The sequence below is a fragment of the Numenius arquata genome, chromosome 7 (assembly GCF_964106895.1).
Source record: "Numenius arquata chromosome 7, bNumArq3.hap1.1, whole genome shotgun sequence".
Lineage (NCBI taxonomy): Eukaryota > Metazoa > Chordata > Aves > Charadriiformes > Scolopacidae > Numenius > Numenius arquata.
Window position 1 is genome coordinate 21,809,538 of NC_133582.1, and position 15,877 is coordinate 21,825,414.

At 37.6% G+C, this 15,877-nt stretch overlaps 1 protein-coding gene across 1 annotated transcript in view; it reads right to left on the bottom strand.

Moving 5' to 3' along the window:
• Positions 1-15,877, bottom strand: part of TRDN (triadin) — a 217,612-nt gene that overhangs the window by 135,365 nt on the left and 66,370 nt on the right. Inside the window, exons 7-12 of the mRNA XM_074151019.1 lie at positions 14,662-14,721; positions 12,039-12,098; positions 10,610-10,669; positions 8,020-8,079; positions 6,496-6,687; positions 1,687-1,746 (exon numbers count right to left, since the gene is read on the bottom strand). Of these exons, the coding sequence (XP_074007120.1) occupies positions 1,687-1,746; positions 6,496-6,687; positions 8,020-8,079; positions 10,610-10,669; positions 12,039-12,098; positions 14,662-14,721 (492 nt within the window). The remainder of the gene's footprint in view (positions 1-1,686; positions 1,747-6,495; positions 6,688-8,019; positions 8,080-10,609; positions 10,670-12,038; positions 12,099-14,661; positions 14,722-15,877) is intronic.

Below are 15,877 nucleotides of genomic sequence, written 5' to 3' on the forward strand. Positions count from 1 at the left end.
TGGACTTCTGGAGACCCTAAGTTAAGACCCTGCTTTATGACTTATTTCCACTTTCTAAGGCCTCAAGCTGTTACCCTAGTTGTTCACCTAGGTGACAGTTCAGTGACCGTTGAACATTTTTCAGCAGTTTAATCTGTGGTTTCTTAGCACAACTCTGTGATAGCACACTGAAATGACACAAGAAAAACACTGGGAGGCAGACAGTCATGTCTTTTATCTTCTGAAATTCAAGTCACTATGAACTTCCCTCTCTATCTCCCTGCTCCCCTTCACGGTCTTCCCAGTTTCCTCATAGCTCAAAAAGTCAAAACCAAAAAGCAATCTTCTCCAAAACTCCCTTGCCACAGCATGTCTGTTCTGCCTTAGGTGAATGTAAAAGAGTCCAGGGAGCCATCTGGAAAAAAGGACTCCTACGTGTATCAAAGCTGCTTGCAAATGTCAGGAGAACTATAAGAGAGATCTTGAAGATCTCTATGCAAGTTTTGGTGTTGTGATTTATTAATGGTACAGCTGTGTAAAGCCAGAAACTGGGTGAATCACATCTGGCGCAGGGGGTTATTTTTTAAATCAAAGCGTAACTGAAGGTCTCTGGAAGGTTTTGCCAACCTTTCTCCCACTCTGAGCCTAGACCAGTCCTTCTGTTTGTAACTGTCTGTCTTTAGAAGTCCTAGAGGTGATATAATACTTTTCTCTCTTTTAATGGAACCCCCTGTCTCTCCATGTCACTCTTTGAGAACAGGCCATACAGAACCTCTCCCTCCAAAATCCCAATCTTGTTCGTTTTTCCTCCACAAAAATCTGTGCTCTCCTCTCCCCATTTTGGGAGTCTCTGTTTCTTAGCTACATCCTTCAGACTTCCCAGCTTTGACTGGACCTCGGCACGTTAAGAGAGAATCTAAGCCACAAGGTAGAGATACAAAAACACATCCAATTCAGAGAAGTATCAGTGGAGAGCTTCTTGAGCAAATAACTGACTAAAGAAAGCTTGTAAGACTTAGTGTGTCCTTAAATATTCTATCCTTGACTCTTTTCATAAATATCATTGCTTATCATTCCTAGGTTCATGTCCTCTCTGTAATATGTCCTTTTGCACTGGATTTCAGAAGGAGTGTCCGCTAAATAAGGTCAAGGTAGATTGACTTAATATTATGAGACGATGCTCAGACATTATCAGTAGCTCTAGCTTCTTTTTTTGGCTAAGAAATGTCTGCCTTAGAACAGATGAGCATGGAGATGTGGGAAGAGAGAAGGTGAAGCACAGAAGTGATGGATCAGCTAAGATATTTTATGTACTAAGAACAACAATGGCAGTTCTATTTTTGAAGCATTCTGGGGTTAAGGCTTGCTATTTGTGGGGAAAAAAAAAACAATAAGCTGTTACCAATAAGCTCTTTTCTCTTGCATCTCAGCCAAAAAAAAGCATGGAAAATTTTAGGAATTTCTGTGGCCTTCCATTGACTCTACTTTTAACATAACTTTAATTTTAATTCATGCATTGTAGACAGAAAATTAAAAGCTTTAATAATACAGCCATTAGCTCTTATGCTTTATTAAAACTATTTGCACACTCTTTGTTGCACGTGTGAGACCTTTCAACAATACAAAACACGCTTTTAATACATAAAGGAGCAGAAACTTTCAGGGAAACAGAATATTAGAACAGAGTTCAATGATGTAGGAAAGTACCTGGATAAAAATCCCCTTGCGCAAACATGTCAATCACATAGCGACAGAATGCATATTGATCTAACAGAGGAAAAAAAGAGTAATGCAGAAAGAAAATTTAAAAAGTTGTTTCTATTTAACAGTGAAGACAAAACTTGGCAGTGCAAAGACACATTTCAGGGATAGTCTTACTTATATGTTTGGGTTTTTTTCCTGATCTTCAAGTAATTCACATGTTCAGAAAGAGACAGCTTATTGTCCAGATCTAATTCAAGCCTCCCAGCCAACAACTTGAGAGTTACCACTGCCCCAGAGCTACCAACTCTTCCCCTGGGCCAGCAGGGCACAGCGTGTGCCCCAGGTCAGCAGCACGCAGCCTTGGTTCTGGCACACATCCTGACCCCACGCACAAGTCCTGTGCAAACTGCTGCCAGGCCACAGATCCCAAGGACTTTTTCTTATCTTTGAAGATCTATTCCAAATCGTCACAGCCAGGTGATAGAAAAATGTTATATCACAGTATTTTGATAATATTGTTTTAACAGTATAATCAATATGTACATTTAGTGAATGGCAATATAAAGAGAATGGGAATATCATTTCACTACAGAATTATATTCAAAATACTAATCCTTATAAATATATATCTATGTATATATTAAATCTGTGTATATATATTAAAACTATGCTATTCAGAAATTAAAGCTTCTGAATCTAAATGAAACTCGGATTTCAGAAATGCTGATTGTCTATTGATTTCTCCTATACATAAGCAGAGTTAAAGACCTTAATAAAAAGTTCTAACATTAAGAATGGTGAAGAAATGTTACCAGCTGTCACTGAGTGCAAAAGAATTGCAATATTATTGCTGGATTCTCCAGTTGGCCAGGAAAAAGCATGTTGCCCCACTGAACTCTAAGGGACATTAGTTTTGAAAGTTAATGTTGATGACTAAATGCCAACTCTGGTTAGCTAAGTTAATTCCCATTAATAATTGGGAATATTCATCCATCTAAGCATATTCATCCATCTGTCCTAGACTATTCTAGTACAGTTCCTCGGCTACATCTCTTTCTCTCACCACCTCCCGTTACATCTGTCTCCCACTCACCTACAAAGGCATTTACTTTCTCTTTGCCAACTTCAGAACAAAATTATGCAGACTTTGGAATATTTAAGATTCTTTAAATGTCATAACTGTTACATTTAAATGCAAAATGACGTTCCCGAGTATATAACACTTGTATTATTTGCTTTCATACATAGTTCACTGGAGCATTGGTTTAGTTGTTCCTGAGGCATTTATGTGGTTGCTGCTCTGTTATGTTGACTGCCATAGAAGTCCTTGGGTAGAGAACTGCGGCTTTTATGTCATGATTTCCTATGCAGTTGTAGAAATGAGGAAAGGGTTTACAAGCTCAGCAAATATCCAATTGCTTCTCTAGTCAATAGGAGCCCATGCAGCTATTTCCTGTTACTGAGATGGCCAGTGTTATACTAGTCAGTATTGTAGAATCTGAGGCAAACCTTTCAGGATGTGCACAGGGCTGTGGCTATAAACACAGCTTTTAAAACCTTCAATAAATATTCAATATAGTTTCTACTTTTGTATTTAGGAATTCAAATTTATCATTCTGGCTGGCTCCAGCTTTGGATTCCATCCTTCAGGAATCTGAAAAATTTGGCTGCAATATCTCCCCTGAGTCTATGTGCTAATTTTCTGAAAGTAGCAGTGTGTATGTGAGAAAACAAGTATGCACAAATCCACAGTCTCAGTAAGCCCATCTAAAGCCACTGAAGTCAGCTTGCACTGACTTCAACGCACTTGCAAATAGGGCCTCAGTGAGTGAGCCTGTGTTCATTATTAAAATGGACTAATGCCAATTCTTCAGCCCAGAAAGGAAATGGCAGGGCATAGCTCTTGCCCACAAAGCTGAGTTTTCCTTACCCCTCTTCTGCCAAAACAAGCTGCCTTCATCCATGCTGCCTATTGGGAAGAGCCCCTGGACTGTCCTGGGGCATTGTATGGAAGACTGGTGGATGGCACGGGACAAAACTGCGTCAGCGGGCACAACCTGTGTGGATGCTCACAGGACAGAGCACAACCCTATGATGGGTCTATTTAGGTTCTGACATAGACATGGCCTGAGGGCCTAGCAGCTCACGCCATTTCATTGATACTAAAATGATAGATTTTTAAAACGTAGTAAAATAGACCAGGATTAAAATAGACTGTGGGGTTTTGGGTTGTTGGTAGTATTTTTTTTTGTTTGGTTTGTTTTTGGGGTTGATTTGTTTGCTTTGGTTTTGTTTCTTTTTAGTGGTTTGGTGGTTTTTTTAAAATGCTATTTGAATAAACTTTTTTTTAAAAAAAGCATTAATCTTGATTGTGCCTAAGAAGAAAGATTTTATATTCTTCTCATAAGATTTCTTCAGTAACAACCCCTGAAAACTGGGATTTATCAAAAATAATGAAGGCAGAATGTTAAAGTCTGAATAACAAAAGCAGCATTTCTACTGTATATGACATAATAAGGTGCACGGTAACTTCCCATTGAAGTTCATGGGAATTCTGTCAAACAGCAAAGATTGAAATCTAAGGAATTTTAAGTTAATATGAATTTCCAAATGTCTCTTCATGGCTAAAAATTAATTTTAATTTAAACTCTCCTGTTAAAAAGAAAATTTCACACTATAGTTTTCACTTTTATTCTCTATTACTATTATTACTATTACTCTCTAACAGTGGCAAAGATATTCATCCAAGTACTAATAAATCATGTCAAAGCTTGGGACTAGATTATTATTGATAAAAACTGTCATAGGTATTTCTGTCACTGGATCTCATCTGATTTACCCTAGGAGATGACCTATATTTTCTAATTTTAACTTGAGTAAGGAATGATGCAACAGCAGGGACATCCTAACAACCCCTCTGTGATTACTGTTATATTTTTTAACATTGCTGCAGAAAAGTCGGCAGAACTGCTCCCTTGAGCAAGGAAAAGTAAGGAGTGCAGGGTCAGGAAATCTCGGCAAAACCATACTGACTTCAAAATTATGTTCCCCTTGGGTCACAGTGGGACTGAAATGCAGAACTGAATTTTCTGAGAGCACCCAGCTGGGCAGCAGCAGCTTATGGTGGAAAAAGGAAGGACGAAAGTAGACAAGGCATCGTTCACTGGATGTGTGCAGCCCTATCTCCAGCGATAAGGACAGTTTAAGAGGCTCCTTCCTTCCTCCACTCCAGCTGCTCATTCCCACTTTCACCTGCCACGGTTCAGTGCCCAGTCACTGCAGTCACACTCTAAAGCGGACTTACAAAGTGATCTGTTAATATTTAATGCTAAGATGGATCATTTTGCTAATACTTATTAGTTAAGGGTGGGGAGGGGGAACCCACAAAAAAACCCAAACATAGAAAAAACCCACCACCCCTCTCTATTGCTCTCTGTAATCTTTGACCTCTACATACTTAAAATACTTTGCTGTCAGGGAGTAAAGTGCCTCATCTGCACACCACTGCTTTTTGAGAGCCTTATCCTGAACAATGTGGACTGGATCCCACAGTGCACTGAAAACTGTCAGAGCAAACAAAAACTGAGAGAGATTTGCACCTCACAAGAGGAGCTCAACAATTTGCTGAACTTTCCCCTTGATCACAGCAATCAGCATGAAAGATGCTCCCTTGATTTTATGCCTCAAAAGCTCCAGTATTTCAAGTAAGAACCAAAATTAACTAGAATACAAATAAATGATAAAAAATACTTGTTCGGCACACTATGTATGCCAGAAAGGAGACCATGTCTCCAAATCTCTCAGATTTATAGAAATTTATAATTTAGGCAACTCCTAAGGAGTTCAGAGCTCATGACTATGAAATTCTGACAGAATCTGCTCTGGCAGATTCAGATATCCAGGCAGGGATGGCTGTTTTGATGCTCAGGCATAACGATTTGTCGGTGGTTATCAGCAGAAGGGATCAGATAGGTGCACCACGCAAGGCTGAGCTGCCTCTATTGATGTCAGAATAATCCTGTGCCTGCAGTGTGGCAATTCACAGGTCCTGCCGCCTTCACTCATACAAAATTGTACCTAACACCATGGAATAGCCACAGGGAAATCAGAGAACCAGTCAGTGCATCTTGGGAATGGAAGAATCCAGGCTGGCTCTGACAAAGAGAAGCATATAGTTAAAAACCCCCTTTGGTGTTGATGCATATTGATTCTTTGTTTTATCACTTAATTTCTTCCTTTCACCAGGGTGATGGCATTTCTTTCTTTTTTAGGAGAAATTTGGAAGCTGTTCACATCAAATTACACCAGGCAGGTATATCATTATGTCTTACAATTCCTGACAACATGACAATGCCTCATATAATCTGATGTAATACAAATTATTACATTCCCTTTCCTCTGCTGCTACTTTCCTTAATCTTACTGAAGACATACGCAGATGTAGAAACAAAACATAATTCCTAACATGTCATTGGACAGTCTGTATTTTCACACTACATAGTATCTACTGAGCAAATCCATGAAGTCTCAGGCCTATCTGAAGAAATATTGGTCCTTGATAAAGAGGAATTTAAACTTAAATGAATTTTTAGCCATGACAAACAGTTAGAACATTCTGGTTATTTAGATTAAACTTATTTTATTCTTAATAGCCTCCTTCTAGTGGTCTAAGATTAATCTGTAATTTATTTGTACTGTACTTTTCTTTTTGATGTGTGGACTTAGGTCCTTGCCATCTTCAACTCCATTCTCTCTGCTTCTTCCCTACTACCTTTTTAAGATCTTCATCTGTTTCCTCCTGGTTTTGTTTACCTTTCTTTTCCGATTTAGTTACAGTCTGAAGTGCTTTCTCCTCCTTAACTTTTGGTTTGGCCTTTATTAGCCCAACTTCTGTTTTAGTCTCTGTCTGCTTGACCTTCTCAGTCGTCTTTGCTTCTCCTTTTCCATCCTTCACTTCCTTTTTAACTTTTGCTTCCACTTTAGTGCTCTTTACTTTCTTCTCCTCTGCAGGTAATAAAGAAAAAGCTTTCAGTATCATTCTTTCCCCCCAGAATAATACACAATACCATTTATTTTATCTTGTGCTATTACTAATGAGTATTTCTTCACCATTGATACCTTCTTCAGAACTGATGAAAGCTAAAATCCCCCCAAACCAGACAGACAGATAGAAATATGAGATGCAAGTATGTTTTGTCTTCAGCCCTGTACCAAGTATTTGGCTAATACTAAGGATAGTAGGCTACGGCAAATAATATTCAATGTTTATAATGACAATGTTTTAGCTTTTATGGCATAAACTAGGGAGACAAATATTGGTCACGGAGCAAACAAATATGGGAGATGCTTCCAGGTTAAATCTGAGTAACTTTAGACTTCAGAGATCAGAGGTAAGCTCTGTTGTAAGTTGTAAGTGTCGTATATTTAAAGTGTGGCTATTTGTAAGGGTTGCTTTTATGCACCAACTCTAGGTCTCTGCCCAAGAATTCTTGAGTTCTTGATTCTCCCTCTACACCAATTCCCTGTGCTGAAAGACTAGTCTGAGACAGGCCAACTCAGCAGAGTGAGAACATTTCCAAGCAGAATTACTGAATTGTAAATACCAGTGGCTGAAGCTATAAAGGAGTATTCCTTCTGCTCATATGTATCGGCAGCTTTTTCTCATCTGAGACATGGGTGCTGTCAGTAATTGTGTTTCTAGTTCACTTCAGTAGAAAATACAACAGTCGTTTAAAAGGCCACTGAATATAGTTTAAATTAATCTGTTTAGTGTGGTGTTCACACTCCTGTTTTCTTCAGAGCTCTGAAGGTCTCCATCCTTGAGGTAACACCTGAATACTACAAAATCCATGTCTTCTGTAAGACTTTGGACCTCTATTTCTATTAAGACACTGGGAAGACTAAACTGATTTTATCAATATATAAACTGAATAGTCCAACCTATTCTAAAACAGAATACAGATATTTTTATAAGGGTCAATTCCTATTTTCAAAAAAAGCCATGGCATGACCAAATATATTACTGGCTAGTGAAGAAAGAATTTCCTAAACTAGTTATAGTGAAAATGTGTATGTCAAATCACTTACAGATGGGCCTACTTTTTTTTAAGGGAAGTGTTGGTTCATACCTTTAATTTTCATCTTCAAAATTTCCACATATTTTAAAAGAGATCATGCATAGAACTAAACCCTGGATCTTCTGAATTTTATTTTAATTTCATTATAATGTCATGTAGCTGATTTTTCATACATATTGTATTCTCTGCTCCAATAAAATAAAGTTTATGAATTTTAATGTAAATTCTGGTAAAAAATGTAGCATAAATAAATAAATACCTTTGGGAGGAGGTTTCTTTTCAGCTTTTTCATGTCTTTCAGGCTTGTCTTTTTGAATTACTAGAAATGAGTACAATTGCATATTAGGAAAAAACCCAACAAAGAATGAGAAAGTATTGCTAAAATACAACATCATCACTGGAAGTTTCACATTTCTTCATGATTCCTGTTTTTTGGTTTGCAAAAATCTTGCTTCTTTTCTCTCAGGTTCACACACACTGAGGTAAAAAGCTTCAAAATATCTGTTGAGACTCAGTTAACCAGGACATGAGGCAATGACACAGATCTGAAGCTTTGTAGGGAATGCTTTTACTGCATATTCCAGGTGACAGAAACTTGCTCTGCTCAAGCTCTGAGCAGACACGGGCTTGATCTTGTTGTGCTCCAGCCAACGGGAAGCTGTGCAGCTACATTCATCTTACAGGAAAGGTTTTTTCTTAGCTTGGGCTCACTGTCATAAAAACACAGCCACAAGCTTGGTGCTCACTTCAGAGCCCAGCTTGAGTGAGTTCATGTCTGTACAGGATACACTGTGTAAACACACACAGTCCTATGTCCCAGAAAGTCTGTTGAAATTTTACGCAGAGACTTCTATCTTTCCTCTCTTGGTTGCCATCCAGACATATTGCCAGAACAAAACAGCCTTGAGAGTTAATTACACTTCTTTCAAGTGATAACTGCATAATAGCAACATCCTCTCTAACTGAATTCCAGCCTGGAATTGCTGCCTTTATGAGCTATGATTGATATTTAGACTTTTTTCTTTTTTTCTTTTTTTTTTTTAAGATAGCTATTTCGTAGATGACGTGTTTAAATAGCATTCATATCACTGAAGCTTTCTGGAGCCTTTAACGGAGGCTGAAAAAGTACCCTAAGTCTTTTTATTGAGTGTAGAGAAAACCTCCTGACTGTGTGGGAAGCAGCTACCCGATTTTCAGTATGCCTGTTCCCTGGCAAGTTGTCCTGGAGCTGAGCATCCTCATTTCCTAGGGACCGCAAGCAGCTGAAATGGCCCCTCAGCACTGCTGGTAGCTGATGCAGTTTAGAGCAGACCCCAGACAAAAAGGAGGTGAGCCTGGCAATGGATAGCTCAGCACACTGCTGGCATCCATCTGCCTTAGGGAGTGCTGAAGGCAACGAGTGCCCTAATGCACTGAGTCCACCCACCAGGACACACACGACATGGAAACTATTCAAGAGAGGGTAGCATGTCACTCCGCAGCAGCAAATCTCCCGAGCTGCAAAGTGGCCAAATTCTTCATAAAATTTTCCAGCCAGTGACTAGAGTCATGGCTGCTATTAAACACAATAAAGCTCTAAGCGATTATTTGGTTAGCTAGCGGAAGATAAATGGGTAAACAGGCTGGCTGCTCATTAGGAATATCTCAGTGATTCTTGGAAGTTATTTGCTTTTCAAATCTACACAGACCGTGGGCATTTATTTTCTCCAGATTACTTCAGTGTGATTTCACTTTGTTAAAAACATCCTACACTTTCAAGTAGAAAAAATGAACAAATATCCCTTTTAAAGAGAGACTGGACAACGGCTACCTTTCAAAGTCTTTCAAGGCTTTAAATCTTCATTTCACTTTTTCTTCACTCCCTACTTTCTATTTTACATTTCTACTTAGAGTAAGGTCGAGTCCAATAAAGACTGAGTTCTACATTTGAATCTGTATTGTCTGAACAGATTCACATTAAACGTAATTAATTCATATGTCCCACCATCATCAGATTAATCTGAATGCCATAGTAGACTGATATTAAGATACATTGCATAGGGTTTTTTTTCGATAGTTAACTGACTAAAAGTAAGAAGAGGTAAAGACTGAAACCTAACTTCTTTATAGAAGAAAACTTCAGAGCCAAAGCATTCAAATGCCTTCAAATGCCAAGGAATAATAAGTGTTAGGCTTTAAAAAAAAGCATAACAGGGCAAGATGATTGGATTTTTAAATCCCCCTGTCCAAGTCATGGTTAAAGATGGAATTATCAGTCAAAAGAATACTGAAAATCATCTCTTATACATGATATTGCTTCAGAATATATATGATAATTAGTAGATACGTTAATCTTAACCTAAGCCACTTCTGCCATGGAGGGCAGTACAAATCATGTATTGAAATGAAAATGTTATTGCAAAAAAATAAAGGCAAGAAAATGAAAATGTATTTTTGCTTATGATGAAGACCCAGACTGAGAGTTAGTAAACACTCTTGCATTAGGTCTGTGCCAGACTGAAGGATACACAAGAGAAAGCCTTCTTTACAGGGAAATTACTGAATCCCATTGTGGAGGAAAAGACATCAAGGAATGGAAATGTAACAATCATAGGCTTATTTCTTTAGCTGCACAAGAATGATTTATAATTACCTCTGTGCATCAAAACAAGAGAACTAAGCAAGAAATGTATGCTGAGCAAGGTTTCACTCAGGGTATGATCAAGACATACTCAAGCAAAAGTGAGAGCACCCAAAAAATTTACAGCATGGACTACATGAGATTTATACTTTAAGTACTCATCTCCACACTCTCCCAAACTATATAAGCAGTAAAAATCTAAACCTATACAACATCTAATACTAATTACCTTTAGAAGGTGCTTTCTTTTCCTGTTTTTCTGGCTTTTCAGGTTTCTCCTTGTGAGTAGCTAGAAATGAATAACAAGAACATTAACAGTTATTAAAAAGGAGAAATGTCGTGGTTTAAGAGAGAAAAGGGGGAAATAACATCAAGAAACACAACTAGGCACCATGGCTATCCATGCAAAGAACTAGAAAGATTGATTTAGCTGCTGCTGTCTGCTGTTGAAGCCAAAACACAATTTGAACTTTCAAAAACTCATCTACCATCCCTGAGGTCTCCGCCATCGACTAGTGGAGGAATGGCCTTCCTTGCACAACTGTAATCCCATAAAAGAAGTCAAGAACGGTCATGCTTATTTATGTTGTTTACTGGTTCATTTTGTTTGTTTTGTTTATACTGTTGTTTATTGGTTTATTTTGATTTATTGTTATTTTTGATCTTGTTTATTACTTTGGTTCATTTCTGAAGTATTTTCTGAACTCCACATAACAACTAATAGTTTTTCCAGCTATGAATGATTAAACACTATAATTAATTACAAATCTAATTGCAATGGCATTATAACTAATGCTCTTTGGGGCTTTTTGTTTGCTTTTAATTTCCACTTTACAAATTGAAATAAAGTACACTGTAGTGACTATCCTTCTGGCTCAGGTTTCAGAATACACCTGAATTGTGCAATAGTCACTGAGTGGTGGGTAGTCTGGAATATTCTCTCATGTGGGCTCTGATTTGCTAAATTTCTGCAATTAATGTTCACACAGTAACTTGTCCACGGGTGTGCAGAACTGATATTTGTATGTGTCCATATCCCCTGAGGTAGCCTAGAGAGACCAGGCGTGTGAAAACACTCAGCTGCCTATTTGAGTCTGGCATCTGAATTTATACTAAGAGCACAAAAATGTATGCGTGAGCATTGCCATGTACTCTCCAGTCTTGTGCTGGTGTTTCAAAAAAAAGTACGAATTGTGGAAGATAAAGCAGTGCTAGATAACTATTTATTGCAAGTAGCTACTTAAAGAATTAGTCCTGTCCTATTCAATGCCTATACAACAACCCCACTCAGTATTGTATTTAAAAAGATTTTTTTGCATGGCCTTTATTTACAGGTTGTCAGCTGTTCTTCTTGGATGACCATATTCTCTAACCAACCATACTTACTGTGACTGCTGGAAATACTCAGAGATTACTAGGAGATTATACTCATCCAGAGCGTAAAATATATTAACTTCCTTCCTCAGAAAAAAAAAAAAAAAAAACATGCAGAAGGAATACAAAATGCTACTCAGTCTGTATGTCTGATTTCATGATTTTTATTCATAAAGTTCTATAACATTTTTTCCAATCAAGGGGATAGACAAATGGAAAAACAGTAAGAAATTAGTGCTGGGGTACCTCAAAATGTAAAATAAATTCTGACATTAAATCATTACCTGCATGCCTTTCCCTTTTTTCAGATTTTTCTTGTCTTTCCAGCTTGTCTTTATGCATCACTAGGAAAGAAATGTGTTCATGTTTATTAAAAAACAAAACAAAACACCTGTGGAAAAACTTAAGAACCAAAAAAAATTCTACCAAGATAAGCCTTAAGAGACAAAATGGCAAGCTGTGCTCCTCTTGATCTATCCTGTGCCTATCTGTACAGCATATATCATGTGAGATGGGTGTGAGCAGACAACTCTGGCTGACCAGATACTGCTTACCATCCAAGCCATGGTAACATGCCTCAGATGTTTACTACAATAACACCATCGCTTGCAATTGTAGGTCCATTCCTGAAGAGAGATTTCCAGAAACTCTGTTAAGGACTAAGGCAGAGCTCACAGTAAATGCTGCTGCCTGCACTAGAAAGAGGACATCACCTGGGCCACCCCATACTGTGTCAGGCAAAGGCTCATAAAATCCCTCGAATCAATCCTGGAGCGTAAGAGCATCACATGGACAAATGACACATCTGTCACTTGCCAGCTGGCTTGAAATGGATAACCAGTAATGGATATGGATAGCCAGTAATGGACAGAGATAGCTAGTAATGGACACTAACTGAGATCAGTCCCTGGCAATCGTGATCTCAGAGCCATAATTAGATGCTCAGTATGTGCAAAGTAAAAGCTAACATTACGACAGTGGAAGCTGTATTATGCTATCCACTCAGTCCCATAACATTTTCCACTCGCTTTTCTTAGGGTTTTACACAAGGGGAAATAAGCACGTGGATTTTAGAGCACTTCAGAAAAATCAGCTGTGAAACTGCAAGCTAGCTTTAACTCTAAATCCTGGGGAGATTTCATCCCAGTTTAGTAAAGCTCCCTTTGTCAAACATGAAAAAATAAGGAAGTTTTTTTACAGTATCTTGAATCCCATATCTAACTGGAAGCAAAAGAAGATGGGTGGGGAATATTTAGGCTTTCACATTTTTTTAGCAATATAGTGAAGAAATACATGAGAATGACATAGATGACTGGGTCACTTCTAAGTGACTGAGACATTTCTAAATACTATCCGTGTCATTAGATAACTCTCCTAAACTTCATTATAGAAGTTGATTAGAACTTAGAATAGGATGTTGTTTACTCTCTCTGTTATCTAAATCTTGAAAAAGTAATTTATTTACAAGACAAAATAAGCAGTTAAAATACAGGGATGCAGTGAAACTTTCAAAAGGTGAATACAGAGAATCTCTGTACGCAGTACAGTTTTAGTAGCATTTGTAGCAATAGTTCACTAAACAAAACTAAGTAATACATTCATTTTAAGATAAAATACAGGTAGCTAGACAGAATATTAGGAGGAGTTATGACAAGTTAAGGCAGTATAACAATTCTTATTCTTATTCATTGGCTATCTGAGATTGACTGGGATAATTTTTTCCTGTTTTAAGAAAATTTTAAGAACATATCCAATCAAATTGAAGAGATTCCACAAAATAAAAAGAGAAGTCTTAATGATACATTCATGTTTTAATATGGAGCATCATAGTCTTTGCTTTGTCATTTTTCCAAATCTCAGAAAAAAATTCTCTTCCTACCACTGTTCCGTTTTCTAGTAATAAATATTCATTCAAACAGAAACCTGAACTTATGTGTCTGCCATTAACCTCTAGAGGCAGTCTTGCCAACTCAATGTATTTTGAATTATTTATACAGAATGGAAAAGCTCCAATCACAGACCATTAGAAAGGCCTAGTCAAGCACAGATGGCAGGAAGGTGCACGTTCACTTGGGTTGGGAGACTCATGTTCTTGATCTGAAATAAATCAGCTGTGTCTGGATATTGGGTCTTCCCTTTGTTTGGGTGATTTATTAGGACCATTGGCCTACTTGCTCTTTCAGAATGGGTTTTTTCCTCCAGTCTGAGACTTCATTAATCACATTTTTATGTAAAGGACATGTTCTCAGAAGGCTTTAAGTGTTTTGACAAGCAGGTGTGTTCAAACAAAATTCCATTTTGCCAAAAAATTCCTCACAAGAGGCAAACTAGATCATGGCTCTTGGAGCCCAGAGTCGTGGGTGGAGAGGAAGCATTATCCTGATTCTGACTCCTACAACAGGCGGATCTGTAACTTGTTGGCGTACACCAACAGCAAATTAGTAAATCCTCTCTAACACCCTCTCTCCAACGTCTCTGAAATGAGTCTGGGGAATTTTTTTTTCTAAGGCAGGTCTCTGAAGCAGAATGCCTCCAGGGACCGTGCCCTGTATGTTATAATTTACTCATTACGTTTTGCTCAGAAGTATTCCCAAAGACAAATATTATGCTTGGATTTATTAAAGAAGAATAAAAAAGGCACCTATTTATGCTCTGGGCATCTTTTACATAAGCTAATAATACAGTAAAAACTTATTCATTAATCTCTGAATATAATTTTAGCCTTTCTCCAGAGCGATGAATTCGAAGTGCTTTTAAAATCCTCATTCTCCTTCCAGTTGGCTTTCACAATACGTCCTCCGTCCTTAAACATAATTGGGATTTACAAGAAGGGTCTAAGAGTCAATAGATTAGACTGTTTTGAAACCCTGGTGAAAAGATAAAGAACATCAAATGCTGAATACATACCCTTTAGGGGTTCCTTCCTCTCAATCTTTTCTTGTTTTTCAGGTTTGTCTCTGTGAATTACTAGAAACAATAAAACAAACAAACAAATAAACAAACCCCACAATAAATCTGTAATCTGGACGTATTATGCATGCTTATTATTTCACCAAAGTTATCAAGGAAAAATATTTGTAAAATCACATAATAGCTTCTAGCTCTGAGTCGCAGGCAGTAGATGATGTATTGACACTAGACCTTCTTAGCGTCAATATTTAGTTCCAGGTCCAAGAGAAATATTTTTCCTTGAATATGTCTTCAGATATTAGATCATACTTTTGCCAAATAAGTGATTATTCAGCAACCTTAATCTAATCTGTGGAATCTCTTTTGGTCCCATTACATAAGCACCCTGACTCTAAGATTTCTGACTCTAAGATTTCTGACAGAGGAAATTATTTTCAGTCCCTGACAGCATTGCTTTCTATTCTTAACAAAAATGGCTAGCATATTGCTTTCCATGCTCTCTTTTCTTTATTTTTAGCTGTTACTTCAGCCACAAGATGGATTAACAAGAAAACATGTCTTTTAATCAGAGTGCAACTTCAGGGGGAGCAGCTGTTCAAAACATAACCAAGTATACGTCCTGCTAGAAGCAGGCAACCACGAATCCTTACAGACTCTGTTGCCCACCCAACTTTCAGACCATTTTTTTGGACATGGTTCTATTCCACAACCTAATTTTTTTTCTTTGCAGTAGTCAAGTTCCTGTCAACAAGTAAGCCTCAGAAAATACAACTCTGACTAGAAGACAACTGTGAGTTTTATGCATAAGCACAGTAATGTTTTTGCATACAATCATTTCACCAGCTTTGCAGCAAATGTCATTTCACAGAGGTGCAAACATTTTTTTGTTGGCTAAATATTTCCTCATTAAAAAATAGGCCTATGTCTTTAAGAAAAATTATTCCAAACATTTGGTAATTTCATTATGTCTTGCATGTGTTTGCATTATCCAAATACATTTCCAGTCATAACAGGTAAATTATTGTTGATAACAATTAGCAGTACAGTGGAAAGAGAGTGAAGGGAGATTTTTCAAAGCCTTTAAGGAATGTGGACAACCAAATTAGACTAAAAAGACAGGTTGTGAAGAATGCAGCAGCACCAGCAATGTATTATTGAAAGAATTACAGACTGTAACTCATTCAATTGCTTTAGGATATCTAGTAGCACACCA